The 17187-nt window shown below is 38.4% G+C and overlaps 1 protein-coding gene across 1 annotated transcript in view; it reads right to left on the bottom strand.

Moving 5' to 3' along the window:
• The window catches only part of SLC39A12 (solute carrier family 39 member 12), a 91958-nt gene that overhangs the window by 58048 nt on the left and 16723 nt on the right, over positions 1-17187 (bottom strand). The window contains exons 5-6 of the mRNA XM_033209164.1: positions 7897-8069; positions 4500-4671 (exon numbers count right to left, since the gene is read on the bottom strand). Coding sequence (XP_033065055.1) covers positions 4500-4671; positions 7897-8069 — 345 coding nt within the window. The remainder of the gene's footprint in view (positions 1-4499; positions 4672-7896; positions 8070-17187) is intronic.

Genomic DNA, 17187 nt, shown 5'->3' with positions numbered 1-17187 from the left:
AATAAAAATCTGAAAAATCTACATTTTGGATGATTGCAATGATTTTTATAATCTTTAGAATTTCGTGTTTCTAGGCTTCCTTTTTAAAAATATTTATAAAGTATAATTTGTAAAGTTATTCAAAAGAAAAACATATATACACACACATATGTACATATATATGTGTGTGTGTATATACATATGTGGAATCATATATATATATATGAAGGGAGAAGAAATAAAGGAGAAAAGGGAAGAGAGAAGATTAAAAGAGAAGGAGGAAATGGCTTTCAGAGTCAAGTACAGATAACATAGAGATTTTTCCTCGGCTTGTGGCTATTCAAAGCAAATGCTTATTTCTCTACCTATTTAGAAATTACTAACAAGTCATGGCAAACTAGTTAGTAAACAATGAGGGAAGCTATTTATGAAATTAAACTATCACTTTCTTCAGTGACCATAGATATATAATAAGTTAAATCAAACAATCCTGTTGTCAAAATACTTAAAATCCATTGCAATTAAAAAAAAAAACTATCCTCTTAAAGTTTGTTAAAGTAGAAAATATTTCATTCTCATCATTCTTGCAGTTTTCTAAAAGGTTCACTCTTTAAATTAGGTCATTTTATTTTATTTTCATTTTATTTTTGAGACAGAGTCTCACTCTGTCACCCAGGCTGGAGTGCCGTGGCACAATCTCAGCTCGCTGCAACCTCTACCTCCTGGGCTCTAGCGATTCTCCTGCCTCAGCCTCCCGAGTAGCTGGGACTACAGGTGCCCACCACCATGTCTGGCTAATTTTTGTATTTTTAGTAGAGACGAGGTTCCATCATGTTGGCCAGGCTGGTCTCGAACTCTTGACCTCAAATGATCCACCACCTTGGCCTCCCAAAGAGCTGGAATTATGGGCATGAGCCACCAGGCCCAGCCTAGATTATTTTAATAATATAACTGGTAACAGAAAAATAGTCTTGTGAAATTAAGAGGACCTTTACTGAACTATAAGATCTAAATTACCCAGGGATCTAGTATTAAAATAGAGTTGGTAGTGTACTCAGAAGAGGTAAAAAAAACTTTTAAGCATCTATTCCCATACCCCTACTACCACATTTTCATTGCTATGGAATCCCTATGAAATGGTTTAGAAGCAAGGTGAAATGAAGAGTTGTTCTTCTATGGATATAGAATTTTAGTTTTGCAAGATGAAAAAGTTCTATTACCTATTGCACAACAACGTGAATATACTGAGTTGTGCAAATGCAAACGATTAAGATGGCAAACTGTATGTCATGTATCGACCAGACACCTACATCATCAGTTCTTTCATCATTCTAATGTAATAAAAATACCCATGTTATAGAAACTTCCCTGAAAATCTTCAACCAAGTTTCATATCCCATTCTTCCCCAAATAGACTCTATGTGGAAATGCCATTCTTTTCTTTTATTACGTAAATTAAAGATATTTCAATATTAACACAGGCACCTGGACATCTAATAAAATTTAAAGCCATCCCATTTGAAAAGTGGTAACTGCAAAAGACCACAAAATGCCAAGAAAGCACAATGACAAATCAGGTATGACATTTCCCAGGCAAAAGGCAAAGTTGGAACTTCTTCAGTTATTTTGCTACCCCCCACCCCTGTGGGCTCCTACCCATGCAGGAAAATGAAAGTTTCATAACTTCAGAGGTTAGCAAATCTTTTTAGATTCTCTATGAGTCATATTTCACTGGATTTCATGTAGGAAGGACAGCCTCAAAACCATAAAGTATCTGACCTATGGTCACAGGACTCTGCTAATTTACCCCAGGTCCCTGCATAGGTGCCATGACGTCTTGACTGGCATGAGGCAACTTGCAGACAGGTTCTAAAGTTTCCCATTATTACAATAGAGCTTGACCTAGCCACTAAATTCTTAGCCACTTCTGAGCAGCTACTTTGAATAGATCTGAAACTTAATTTGTACATGGCCATAAAACTCCTGGAAACTCAAAGGTGGTGCTTAGTGGTTGAGTTTCAGTATACTGAACAGTATTTTCTTAATAATGTCTCCCCAAGTCCTCCTCCCTTCAATATAATATCATACATTTCTATAATTTCAGAAGAACTTTTGAAATTAAAGCCTTTCCCTATTCACATAATGCAACATTTTCGATTGAGGACAGGGATGTTTTTCTAAGTTTTTTTTTTTTTTTTTTTTTTGAGATGGAATCTCACCCTGTCGCCCAGGCTGGAGTGCAATGGCATGATCTTGGCTCACTGCAAACTCTACCTCCCAGGTTCAAACGATTCTCCTGCCTCAGTCTCCCGAGTAGCTGGGATTATAGGCGTCCACTACCATACCCAGCTAATTTTTGTATTTTCAGTAGAGGCGGGGATTCACCATGTTGGCCAGGCTGGTCTCGAACTCCCGACCTCGTGATCCGCCCACCTCGGCCTTCCAAAGTGCTGGGATTACAGGTGTGAGCCGCCGCACCAGGCCTAGTTTCTTGTTTCTAAGACAGGGTCTCTCTCTGTTACCCAACTGGAATGCAATGGCATTGTTATAGCTCACCACAGCCTCAAACTGCTGGGCTCTACTCAGCCTCCCAAGTATCTGAGACCACAGGTCTCACATGCCTGCCACCATGCCTGACTAATTTTTCTTTTTGTAGAGATGGAGTCTCCCTATGTTACCCAGGCTAGTCTCAAACTCTTGTGCTCAAGCAATCCTCCTGCCTTGCCCCTCCCAGAATACTAGGATTACAGGCGTGAAACACCGCACCTGGCCTTTCTAGATTCATTTTTTTTTTTTTTTTTTTTTTTTTTGAGACGGAGTCTTCCTCTGTCACCCAGGCTGGAGTGCAGTGGCACAATCTCGGCTCACTGCAAGCTCCGCCTCCCGGGTTCACGCCATCCTCCTGCCTCAGCCTCCCCAGTAGCTGGGATTACAGGCGCCCACCAGCATGCCCAGCTATTTTCTTTGCATTTTTAGTAGAGATGGGGTTTCACCGCATAAACCAGATGGTCTCAATCTCCTGACCTCGTGATCTGACCGCTTCGGCCTCACGAAGTCCTGGGATTACAGGCGTGAGCCGCCCCGCCCGGCCCCTTTCTGGATTATTTAGTGAGTGCGACATGTTGGGATGTTCCCCAGGAAGACTATTCCCCAGAAGTGTCTAGAAGTTCATTCGAGAGGAGATACAACTTTTTTCATAGGTCTTAATTTCAAAACCCTTTTCCGAGCAGCCTGTACATTCCAGCCCCAAGCCAGGTGGTAGGAATGTCAACATGCCCAGGGATGCTCCTAGGTGCTACCGTGCTGTCTTCATCCGTGTTCTGAGCCTCACTGAATGACCACCAAGTGCTGAGTTATTTAGCTGCTCACTGTTAATGAAGCTCTTTTTCTCTTAGTGAATGTGGAATCTTAGATATTTAGGCCTGGCATCTTTTTGTTCACCTAACATTTTCAATTAAGCCCCTTGATGTTACAGAATCCACTGTGAGTTAGAGGTGGGTAGCTGAACAACTCAGCTATGATTGGTATCGCAGGCTATCTCAAAGAGAAAGAAACACAGCTCTGAGAAAATAATGTATCCAAGGCCCTCATATCAATGGTAAGTTACTTGTCACATTTTTACTAGATAACATGGATTGTTCTCAGACAACCATTTTTTTTTTTTTTTGTCTTTTAAATATACAGAGCTTTAAATTTACTGAAGACATTTTTGTCCACGTTATCCCATTTGAACCTCACGGGTACCCAGTGAAGCCCTCAGAGAGATCTCATCTATTGCAATGACTCAGTGGGATACAGGTAACTGCAAATAATGATCCCTTCCCTTCCTGGGACTGACAGCTACATCTGGGAGGCTGGTATCTCCCTGGATGGGTCACCTTCATCCCACAGCAGCCCAGTGAGCTTTGGTTTCTCATCATGTGTTTTCATTTTTTATACACGCTATGATGTGAGAAAGGCAGCCCTATAGGATATCACTGCTTTCTACTGGGCTGGAAAAGAGACTGTCTTGGGGAGAAATTGCTTAAGATCACGAAGTATCGGAGGAAAGAAGGCATGACTCAGTTCTGCGTTCCAGATTCCAATGCTATTGCTTTCTCTTTTACCATGCCACCTCTCAACTATGGCCTTTCATGTTGATCCATGATTGAGTCAACTATAGAAGACATAATTAATTCATATAAACCATACACAAATATAAAATATTCATTGAAGAGTAATATGTATTGTGGTTAGAAACAAGGATTCCAGGGCCAGCTTGCCTAGGTTTGAATGGCAACTCCATCACCTCCCAGCTGTGTGTCCTTGGGAAAGTCACTTAATCACTCTGTGCCTCAGTTTCCTCATCTGTAAAATGGGAATAATAATATCTACCTTGTAGCATTGTTAGGAGGATTAAATGAGTTAATAAATGTGAAATGTTTAGAACTGTGCCTGGTATATAATAAGTATCCTGCGTTTACTATTATTATTGCATACATTGTGCACATCAACTTTCTGAAGGAAGATCTAGAACTTACTCTCCAGAGTGGTGGGTGGCAGCTTTGCTTGTTGGTCCTTGGGCAAGTGGCAGGAGCAGCTGAGGAGTTGCTGGATGATCCCTGGACTCATTTGCTTAAAGTCCTTCTTAGAAATGGGTGAGAGGCTCTTCTGTAGAAATATCTCCATCAGCTGCCTAGCAGAGAAGCAAGTCTGTGTAAGGAAAACATAACATTGTTACTAATCTCAGCATATTTAAACTAGATTCTCCACCAGTTGTCATTCTTGAGGAGTGAATTCTAGATGGAATGGCTAGAATATACACATGAAGCCAGTATGACACGTGTTTCCCTGCAAACTTTCAGCTACATGTGATTCCTAAGGATATTTTAAATCTCTGACCAAAGTCTGCAATATTTCATTTTCATTCTGAGCATTATTTCGTATGAGTTTTGCATGCTTTTTCTTTCCTAGAAAGACACATTGTGTTTTACAATGTCTTGAGTAGTGTTCTAACCCACAGCCTTAGGATACTTTGATGTTTTTGTTCTTTTTCAATGAGGATAGATTTGTGTTAACAAAGACTTCATACAATAAACAGAAGTCCTATGGTAATGAAGTCACTCTCTTTAACACTGTTTGATTTAGTCAGCCTGTGTAGGAAACCTGTACTTTCAGAAGTCCTAAAAGTAAAGGTAAAATTTCTGAAAGTAAAGCTATGTCAACCAGTTGCTCTGTAAATACCAAATGATATAGCTACCTCTCTCAATTGGCATCCCTTCTTCACACACACACACACCACACACACACACAGTTGAAAACGTCATTATTTCTTACTGGCTTTACTAATTTTTACCTAAATCTGTACAATTTGTTTTCATACTGTATAGGCATATTTATGAGAGAGAATAATAAGTAAAGAACAAATGCCACAGTCTCTAAAAATGGCCACAAGACATTTGTCCATCTCAGAATAAAGGTTGACATTGTGTACGTCAAAAATTACAATGTAAAAGTTTTCATGAGAGTGGTATGTAGTTTTGCTCTCACAAATGGATGTTTTCTATTGAAATAAGACCCTGATGCAATGTCTTTGTGATCTTTAGTTATGATCAGTAAGGTATTGTTTTAAAAATCAGTGGTTTGCAAAGCTGGGTTGGTGTGCCACGCCGTATAATTTAGAGATGTTTTAATAAAGGCACTTTGCTAATCCGTAAATAATGATGACACCATTGCTGTTTGTCTTTTTCCCCCACATAAAAATCTTTAGAGATGATTTCATGGATAAAAAATTTATCTTGATCAGGAAATGTTTGGGTGCATGGAACAGAACCCACTGAAATCAGAAAATCAAGAAGAGATTGTATTAGAAAGGCACAGATGGTCTCAGAGAACCCAGGGATTGAAAGAACGCCCACACTTCATAAGGAATGACAAGTTGAAGCTGGGAAATCAAAGATGCTTGATCTCTGCCCACAACCTTCTTCCCACCCCCGCCCTCCACTCCCTCCCTGAGCCAAGTATTTTCTTTGTCCTGTTTCCCTCTTCATAGATTTATTTCCTTTCACAGTTTGGCCCTCTCTCGTAAACTCACGGCCATATAAGCCCCAACTCTAAAGTGACTTTTTACTCCAAGAGCCCAAGAATGCTGCATCTCTAAGTCCTGAGAGAGATCTGATGATTCAGCAAAGCCACAGATGGTATCTCTTGGGTCAGGAGTCCATTTAGTTCAATCAGTTTTGCCCAAGTAGTAGGAGAGGGAATAAAGATGTTCAAACATGGGTGCCCACCTCACTCTTGTGGGTGAGGAAGGCATTTCTCAGTAAGGGATTGGGCAAGAACTCCAGAAAGTTTCTGCTACAAAAAGCATCCACAGAAAGCTAAACTTGTGGGTTTTTTTCCTTTATCAAAATAACGTACGCCAAAGACAAGATTCTCTTTTGCACCACTTGTTATTGACAGAATTTAATTATTTCATCATCAGTAATATTGACAAAAATAAAAGGACAGTGGCAACAAAATTTTGATGATAGTTTCGTAATACAATTCCTATCAGAAAATGCCTGACTGGTGAATAAAGGAATGGAGAAAGAAACAAGAAGAGAATACCATGCACCTTCCTGCAGTTTGTTGTCAAGAAGTTGAACAGTTTCTAGTTTTAGAATACCTTCTCACAGAGTACGTTTATTCTATCCCAAACTTCTGTGCCTTTAATCTTTGCTTGCTGCTCTTGTGCCATTTAGGTCATTAAGTAAGTTTCTTCTGAAATCACTAATATAAATGTCCTTACTGGGGACTCATTATATTCTATAAAATTTTGAACATGACCTATTTTTTAAAAAGAAAATGAATATTTAGATTATGCAGGCAATAATCTTTAAAATATCTTTATTCCTTCCTGTGTAACTTTGAAATATGTCTGCACTTGTGTTGATGTTATCAGATTTCTATGGAAGCTTTACAAACATATTCAAAAGCAGTGGTTTCTAATCTTTAGTTTTGAGAATTCCATGCAGGGCTTGTTAAAAGACAGAGTTCTGGACTCTACTCTTGGGGTTTATGATTCAGTAGATTCTGGGTTGGGGCCTGAGGATGTACATTTCCAACAAGTTCCCAGGTGATGCTGCTGCTACTGGCCTAGGCACAACCCTTGGAAAACCATCGACCTAATAATATAGGCAGAGTCCTCAAATCTGGTGTCCCACGTTAGAATCCCATCAAGAATCACAAAGAAAGACACGTGTTGCAATAGAGAAGAATTATTGGAGAAGAGATTGTGTTTGTTTTGCACAGAAAATGATTATTAGCATTCTTAGAAGATGCATACCTTAAGTAACCCCAAAATTTTAAGAAATAACCTTTATTCTTTATTCAAATAAGGTCTCCACGAAAAGACCCTATTTGCTCTCTTCCTGAGAGTTGGCCCTAATTAAGGAAACTTCAAAAATATGGATTAATACGGAAATCAACTCTTGTCACCTGCAGTTGAATACAGTAAACATGAGTTTGAAAGAGTCAGCTTCAACAGATGCCTTGTATACATGGCAGAAGTAACAGACATTAACTTTTAAGATACATAATAGCAAAAATATGTGCCTATTTTTGTTCAATATTGTATCTCTCGTGCCCAGGATGATTAGTGGTGTGCATAAAATGCTCAATATGTTTTCTGAATTAATTATTAATTCATTCGATCTGAACTCAAGGGGGGAAAAAGCAATATATTTCATTCCCCTATATACTTTGGCTTTGTTTTTATGTCTACAGAGATACAGTTTTAGAAAAAGAAAACTGTAACTGCGTGTGGAACTAGAATATTTTTACTTTTCACGATAATACACAATATTCTTTAAGTTTTCTACAACTCTAGTAAAACTTTCACAGCTGGGCTTCCTTTGACAGTAGCAAATACTTGCGTACGAGAAACAATGGCAATACCTGATCCCAGGAAATTGGGCCATCCTCAGACTCTTTGTCCACGGATGAAGAGAAATTAGAATAGTCCTGATCATGGGTTATTATGCTGTTTTGTTTCCTTTGAAGTTGATGGATTTTATCCTTTTTGATACAAGTACGTCTGGTCCGGAGAGTGTTGAGGAGTTGGTCTAGTTCTAGAAATTTCATATAAAATTTGGTGTCACATAGAATAGGTAAGTTCAGAGTAGTCACAGTGTCACATAGCTACAGCATAGATATTCCCTTACAAAGAATTCTTATCATTTTTAAGCCCTAGAGATGATGGAATGGACATTTCCACCAATGAAAATGCCTTCCATTGAGTCAAGTATTTTCTTTTTCTATAAAAATGTAAATTAAAGATGAAACTGGCCTAATCCTTAGGAAATTATTCCCTGGAGGCATTATACATCCATCGTAGATTAATTATTACTTTAGTTAAGTCAATCAAATTGTTTTCCTTTTAAGTGTATATGCAAAAGAGAGAAAAGCTGTGAAAGGGAGAAAAGATTCTAGAAACAAACTAGATCTTGTTTTCTAATGCAACTATGGTATGGCAGTCAGTTTAAAGATTGCAGATTAGTTTCCCTCAGTATAGCTCTAGGCTTTTAAAAAATAATTTGTACAAAGAAGAAATAAATATAATAGTAAATTTATATGGATTTATACATCTTCTTACTTATGATTAAAATGGAATTTTCCTAAATGTTATCAACAGTGGTAGAAATAAAAAGCAGTCAATAAATACATCTCAGTATTTCCAGATGTTGGACCCAGCAAATACAGACTTTGAAGGAGCTATTATGTTTAAGGAACTAAAGGAAATTATATTTAAAGAATTAAAGGAAATTTGACAATAATAAATCAATTAATAGAAATTTTTAATAAGGAAATCTAAGTTATATAAATGTCCAAATGAAAATTCTGGAGTTGAAGAATATTGAGACAATAAGTGAAACAAAAAGTTTACTAGAGAAACTCAACAGCATATTTGAGAGGGCAGAAGAAAAAATCACTGAACATGAGTATAGATTAACAGAAATAATTTATTCTAAAGAACAGAAAGAAAAAAGAAAAAGAACAAGTGTCGGAGACCTGTAACAAGAGCGAGTATGCCAATGTATACATATTGGCAGTCAGAGAAAGGAGAAAGAGAAAGGATTAGAAAAAATATTGGAGGAAATAATGGACAAAACTTTCAAAATCTGATGTAAAAGCCTAAACATACATGCTCAAGAAGCATATCAAACACCAAGTAAGATCAATACAAAAAGATTCACACCCAGATACATTACAGCCAAACTGCTGAAAGTCAAAGACAAAATCTTGAGTCCTGGCTTGGTGGCTCATGCCTGTGATCCCAGCACTTTGGGAGGCTGAGGCGGGTGGATCACCTGAGATCAGGAGTTCAAGACCAGCCACGCTAACATGGTGAAACTCCCTCTCTACAGAAAAAAAAAAAAAAAAAAATTAGCCAAGCTTGGTGGCAGGCACCTGCAATCCAAGCTACTCAGGAAGCTGAGGCAAGAGAATCACTTGAACCCAGTGGGTGGAGGTTGCAGTGAGCTGAGATGGCACCACTGCACTTCTAACCTGGGCAACAGAGTGAGAATCCGTCTCAAAACAAAAACAAAAACAAAAACAAAAACAAAAACAAAAAACAACAGCTACAACAGAAGATAAAATCTTGAAAGCAGCAAAAGAAAATGACTCATCACCTACATGGGAACATCACTACAATTAATGGCTGACTTCTCATCTAAATAATGGGGACCAGAAGGTAGTGAAATGATATATTCAAAGAGCTGAAGAAAAAAACTGGAGGAGACAGAGCAAGATGGCAGAATAGAAGGCTCCACCAATCATCTCCCCACAAGGACACCAATTTAACAAACATTTACACAAGAAAAGCACCTTCATAAAAACTAAAATTCAGGCGAGCCCTCATAGTGTCTGGTTTTAACTTCATATTACTGAAACAGGCACTGAAGAGGTAGAAAAAACAGTCTTGAGTCTCTGGCAGCAGCAGTGTGGTGCAGAGAGCATCTCTGAGCACTGACAGTGGGAGGGCACAGCAATCGTGAGGCATTGAACTCAATGCTGTCCTGTTATAGCAGAAAGGAAAACAGGACCAAACTCAGCTGACATCCGCCTATGGAGGAAGCATTTAAACCAGCCGTAGCCAGAGGGGAACCCTGATCTTAGCAGTTAGAACCTGACTTCCTCCACAAGCCTTGCCACCTCAGGCTAAAGTGCTCTGGGGTGCTAATAAACTTGAAAGGCAGTCTAGGCCACAAGGACAGCAACTTTTACATGAGCCCTAGTTCTGTACTGGACCCAGGGATACTGGACGTGGGGAGTGCAGCACATGACCTACAGAGACACCAGCCAGGACAATGCTGGCATTATCCCTTTCCTAACCCCACGCTGCACAGCTCATCATCCCAAAAGAGACTTCTTACTCCCACATAAGGAAAGGAGAGGAAAGAGTGGGGAGGACTCTGTAATGCATCTTGGATACCAGCTCAGCCACAGCAGCAGGATGGGGCTGTGGTTAGAGTTGCTAGAGTTGCAAGGTCCTGTTTTCAGGTCCTAGCTCTTAGACAACATTTCTAGACATTCCCTGGGCCACAAAGGAACCTGCTTCCTTGAAGGGAAGGACCCAGTCCTGGCAGGATTTGTCACTTGCGAACTGAAGAGCTCTTGGACCTTAAACAACCAGCAAGGATACTCAAATACCATGTCAGGGGCCTTGGGTGAGGCTCTGAGATTTGCTGTCTTCAGGTATCAGCTGAGCCACAGTGTGTTAGAGCACCAGACTCTTAGAGCCAGGGGGGTGGTCCCAGATTCTAGGACTTGGCTCTTGGATGGGATTTCTGGACCTGTCCTGGGCCTAGGGGAGCCCACTGACTTGAAGCATAAGTCCTAGGCCAGACAGCATTCACCAGAAGTTGATTCAAGAGCCCTTGGGCCTTAAGGGAACATTGGCGGTAGTCTGGCAGCCCTCCCCATGGACCTGTGGTGGTGTTGGCCACAGGGTAAGGCTCCTTTGCCTTTGTAAAGGGGAGGGAAAAGTAAGAAGGACTACGTCTTGTGATTTGAGTGCCAGTTCAGCCGCAATACAGTAGAATACCAGGTAGACTTCTAAGGTTTTTGGCTCTAGATCCTGGCTCCTGTATGGCACCTCTGGACCTGCCTGGGGACTGGGGTAACTTGTCACTCTGAAGAGTAGAACACAAGTCTGGCTGGCTTCACCACCTGCTGATTGTAGAGTCCCAAGGCCTTCAGCAAACATAGCCAGGGAGTGGTTACAGTGGGCCTCGGGTGAGACTCAGTGCTGTGCTGACCCAATGTGGTCATAGTGGTGGTGGGCACAGTGGTGCTTGTGTCAGTCCACTCACAGTTTCAGGTGGCTCAGAACACAGAGTGAGAGACTCCATTTGCTTAGGAGAAAGGGAAGAGAACAAGAGCCTCTGCCCGGTAATCCAAAGAATTCTCCAGGATCTTGTCCAGGACCATCAGGGTGATACCTGTATGAGTCTGCAAGAACTACAGTGTTACAGGGTTTGGGGTACAGATACAGTGCATCTGTATCCTAAAGCAGATACAGCATAGATCATACACCTAAGTCCTTTGGACTATCTGGAAAGCCTTCCCAAGAACAGTGGATACAAACAAACCCAGACAGTGATGACTACAATAAACACCTAACTCTTCAGTGGCCAGACACAAACAAATATCTACAAGTATCAAGATATTCCAGGAAAAAATGACTTCACCAAATGAATTAAATAAGGCACCAGGGAACAATTCTGGAGAAACGGAGATATGTGACTTTTCAGATAGAGAATTCAAAATGGCTGTTTTGAGGAAACTCAATGAAATTTAAGGTAACACAGAGAAGGAACTCAGAGTTCAGATAAATTTAACAAAGATTGAAATAATTTAAAAGAATCCAATAATTTAAAATAAAATATTTTAAAATATTAAATAATTTAAAAATAATTTTAAAAATTCTGGAGCTAAAAAGTGCAATTGGCATACCGAAGAATTCATCAGAGTCTTAATAGCAGAACTGATCAAGTGGAAGAAAAATATAGTAAGCTTGCAGACAGGCTACTTGAAAATACACAGTCAGAGGAGACAGAAGAATAAAAAAAAATAAAAAAAAAAAAAGCACAACTACTGAATCTAGGAAACATCCTCAGAGGGGAATATCTGAGTTATTGACCTCAAAGATAAGGAGAGAGATAGGGTTAGAAAGTTTATTCAAAGGGATAATAACAGAGAACTTTCCAACCCTAAAGAAAGACATCAACATCCAAGTACACGAAGGTTATAGAACAGCAAGCAGATCTGATCCAAAGACGACTACCTCAAGGCATTTAATAAGCAAACTACCAAAGATCAAAGATAAAGAAAGGATCCTAAAAATAGCAGGAGAAAAGGAACAAATGTACAACAGAACTCCAATGTATCTGACAGCAGACTTTTCAGTGGAAGTCTTACAGGCCAGGAGAGAGTGGCATAACATATTTAAAGTGCTGAAGGAAGAAAACTGTTACCCTAGAATAATATATCCTGTGAAAATATTCTTAAACATGAAGGAGAAATAAAGATTTTCCTAGACAAGCAAAAGCTGGGGGATTTTATTAATTCTAGACCAGTCCTATAAGAAATGCTAAAGGGACTATTTCAATCAGAAAGAAATGGATGTTAATGAATAATAATAATCACCTGAAGGTACGAAACTCACTAGTAAGTACACAGAAAAACCCAGAATACTATAACACTGTAACTGTTGTGTAAACTACTCCTATCCTAAGTAGAAAGACTAAATGATAAACCAATGAAATACAGTAACTATAACAACTCTTCAAGACATAGACAGCACGTTGTGATATAAACAACAAAAAGTTTAACAGTTGGGGGACAAAATTAAGGTGTAGAGTTTTTATTAATTTTCTTTTTTCTTGGTTTTTGTTTATACAAACAGTGCTAAGTTTCTGTAAATTTAAAATAATGGATTATAAGATAGTATTTGCAAATCTCATGGTAACCTCAAACAGAAAACATACAATGGTTACACAAAACATAAAAGCAAGAAACTAAATCATATAACCAGGGAAAATCACCTTCACTAAAGGAAGAAAGAAAGGAAAGAAAATGACCAGAAAACAAATAACAAAATGGCAGGAGTGAGTCCTCACTTACCAGTAATAACATTGAATGTAAATCAACTAAACTCTCCAATCAAAAGACATAGACTGGCAGAATGGATTAAAAAAAAAAGACCCATTGATCTATTGCCTATAAGAAACACACTTCACCTATAAATACACATATAGACTAAAAATAAAGGGATGGAAAAAGATATTCCATGCCAATGGAAACCAAAAAAAAAAAAAAAGAAGGAGTCACTATCCTTACACCAGACAAAATAGATTTCAAGACAAAGACTGTAAGAAGGGAGAAAAGTCACTATATAATGATAAAAGTGTCGATCCAGCAAGAGGACTTAATTATTTTAAATATATATGCACCCAACACTGGGGCACCCAGATATATAAAGCAAATATTATTAGAGCTACAGAGAGACATAGGCCACAGTACAATAACAGCTGGAGACTTCAACACCCCACTCTCAGCATTAGACAGATCTTCCAGACAGAAAATCAACAAAGTAACATTAAACCTAATCTGCACTATACGACCAAATGGATCTAATATATATTTACAGAACATTTCATCCAACGGCTGCAGAATACACATTCTTCTCTTCAACACATGGGTCATTCTCAAGGACAGACCATATGTTAGGTCACAAAACAAGTCTCAAAGTATTTTTTAAAAATTGAAATAATATCAAATATCTTCTCTGACCACAGTGGAATAAAACTAGAAATCAAAAACAAGAGGAATTTTTGAAAACTATGCAAATATATGGAAATTAAGCAATATGCTCCTGAATGACCAATGGGTCAATGAATAAATTAACAAAGAAATAGAAAAATTTTTGAAACAAACGATAATGGAAACACAACATACCAAAACCTATGAGATACAACAAAAGTGTTATTAAGAAGAAAGTTTATAGCTATAAGTGCCTACATTGAAAAAGAGGAGGCCGGCGCAGTGGCTCAAGCCTGTAATACCAGCACTTTGGGAGGCCGAGACGGGTGGATCACGAGGTCAGGAGATAGAGACCATCCTGGCTAACACGGTGAAACCCCGTCTCTACTAAAAATACAAAAAACTAGCCGGGCGAGGTGGCGGGCGCCTGTAGTCCCAGCTACTCCGGAGGCTGAGGCAGGAGAATGGCATGAACCCGGGAGGTGGAGCTTGCAGTGAGCTGAGATCCGGCCACTGCACTCCAGCCCGGGCGACAGAGCAAGACTCCGTCTCAAAAAAAAAAAAAAAAAAAAAAAAAAAGAAAAAGAGGAAAGATTTCAAATTAACAATCTAACAATGCATCTTAAAGAACTAGAGCAGCAAGAGCAAGCCAAACCTAAAATTAGTAGAAGCAAAGAAATAAAAAAGATCAGAGCAGAAGTAAATGAATTTGAAATGAAGAAAACAATACAAAAGATCAATGAAGCAAAAAGTTGGTTTTTGGGCAAAGTTAAAGAACATTGACAAGCCTTTAGGCAGACTAAGAAAAAAGAGAGAAGATCCAAATAGATAAAATCAGAGATGAAAAAAGAGACATTACAACTGATACTGCAGAAATTCAAAAGACCATTAATGGCTACTGTGAGTAACCACGTGCCAATAAATTAGAAAAATCTAGAAGAAATGGACAAATTCCTAGACACATACAACCTACCATGATTAAACCAGAAAGAAATCCAAAACCTGAACAGTCCAATAACAAGTGATGAGATTAAAGCCATAATAAAAAGTCTCCCTTTAAAGGAAAGCCCAGGACACAGTAGCTTCACTGCTGAATTCTACCAAACGTTTAAGAAGAACTAATACCAATTCTATTCAAACTATTCCAAAAAATAGAGGAGGAGGGAGTACTTCCGAACTCATTCCATGAGGCCAATATTGCCCTAATACCTAAACCAGACAAAGACACATCAGGAAGGGAAGGGAAGGAGAGGAGAGGGGAGGGGCAGGCCAATATCTCTGATGAATATTGATGCAAAAATCCTCAACAAAATACTAGCAAATTGAATTCAACAGTCCATTAAAAAGATCATTCATAATGACTAAGTGGGATTTATCCCCTAGCTAGGATGCAAGGTTGGTTCAAGATACACAAATCAGTCAACGTAACACATCACATCAACAAAATAAAGAACAAAAATCATATGATCATTTCAATTGATAGTGAAAAACCATTTGATGAAATTCAACATCCTTTCATGATAAAAACTGTAAAAAATGGGGTATAAAAGGGACATATCTCAACATAATAAAAACTATATACATTAGACCCACAGCTAGTATCATACTGAATGACCATGATGACCATATGACCAAGAAACCCACTGCTGGGTATATACCCAAAAGAAAGAATTCAGTATATTGAAGAGATATCTTCACTCCCATGTTTGTTGCTGCACTATTCATGATACCTAAGATCTGGAAGCAACTTAAGTGTCCATCAACAGTTGAATGGATAAAGAAAATCCAACTGGGCACAGTAGCACACTCCTGTAGTCCCAGCACTTTAGGAGGCCAAGGCAGGCAGATCACTTGAGGCCAGGAATCAAAGATCAGCCTGGGCAACATAGTGAGGCCCCTGTCTCTACAAAAATTAAGAAAACCAGCTGGGCATGGTGACACACACCTGTAGTTTCAGCTACTCAGGAGGCTGAAGTGGGAGGCTTGCTCAGGAGTGGGAGGTTACAGTGAACTATGGTCCCACCACTGCACTTGAGCCTGGGCAACAGAATGAGACCCTGTCTCTAAAAACAACAACAACAAAAATTCATCTCAGGGGCATTTTGATGTTTATTTTGAGAATTAGCTGTTTCATTTTTACTGCCTTGTCAAGTACAAAGAAATGTGCAAAACAAACACATATACACAATGGAATACCATTCAACCATAAAAAAGAATGGGATCAAGTCATTTGCAACAACATGTATGAAACTGGAGACCACTATGTTAAGCCAAGCACAGAAAAACAAACATTGCATGTTCTCACTTACTTGTGGGATCTAAAAATCAAAACAATTCAACTCATGGACATAGAGAATAGAAAGATGGTTTCCAGAGGTTGGGACATGTACTGGGGGGAGAGGGCCAGTTAATGGGTATAACAAAATTAATTAGAAGAAAAAGACCTATTATTTGATAGCACAACATGGTAACTATAGTCAATACTAAGTTGATTGTAAATATTAATATTAAAATAACTAAGAATATAATTGGACTGTTGGTAACACAAACAATAAATGCTTGAAGGGATGGATATGCCATTCTCTATGATGTCATTATTACACATTGCATGCCTGTAGCAAAACATTTCATGTACCCCATAAAGATACACACCTACTATGTACCCACAAAAATTGAAAAAAGAAAAAGAAAAAAAGATCAAGAATTTTATGTCTAGCAAAATAATCCTTCAAATTGAAGGTTAAAAAAAAAAAGCCATTCTCAGATATACAATGAATGAGAGAATTTATCGCTAGCAGACTTGCCTTGTAACAAATACAAAATGAAGTTCTTTAGGCTGAAAAGAAATGACCCAAATTTACCACTTGGGTAAAGTTCCCATTTTGATTAAGTCCACTGAAAGAAATGACCAGCACTGGAGATGTAAAAATGTGGGTTAATATGAAAGACTCTATAAATATATTTTTCTCATTTGTTCTCTAAACTTAATGAGAAAATACTACAGGCTTCTCTTTCAAAGTCAGAAACATAATAAGGATGCAGATCATCCCCGCTCCTATTTAACATTATATTGAGGTTATTAACCAATGCAATTAGATGAGAAAGTAAATAAAAGCATGAGAATTGGAAATAAAAATAGGCAAATCTATATGTATTTAGAGATAGTATTAAATATCTGAAATCCCTAAAAATCAATACAAAAATAATCATGAATCAGGTTATACAATTAACCTATAAAAATTAGAAACATATATATATGTATATACACGCACACACAAACAAAGATCAACTAGAAGATAGATGAAAGAGGACCGCATTTAAGAGAGCAAAAAAGAATGTTAAAGGCATAGGTATAAACATAACAACACATGACCACAATCTATGTGAGGGAAATAAATATTTTTAAAAGCAAATTGTTCT

The sequence above is a fragment of the Trachypithecus francoisi genome, unplaced genomic scaffold, assembly GCF_009764315.1.
Source record: "Trachypithecus francoisi isolate TF-2019V2 unplaced genomic scaffold, Tfra_2.0 Lachesis_group9, whole genome shotgun sequence".
NCBI lineage: Eukaryota > Metazoa > Chordata > Mammalia > Primates > Cercopithecidae > Trachypithecus > Trachypithecus francoisi.
This window is presented reverse-complemented; position numbering and strand designations above follow the sequence as displayed.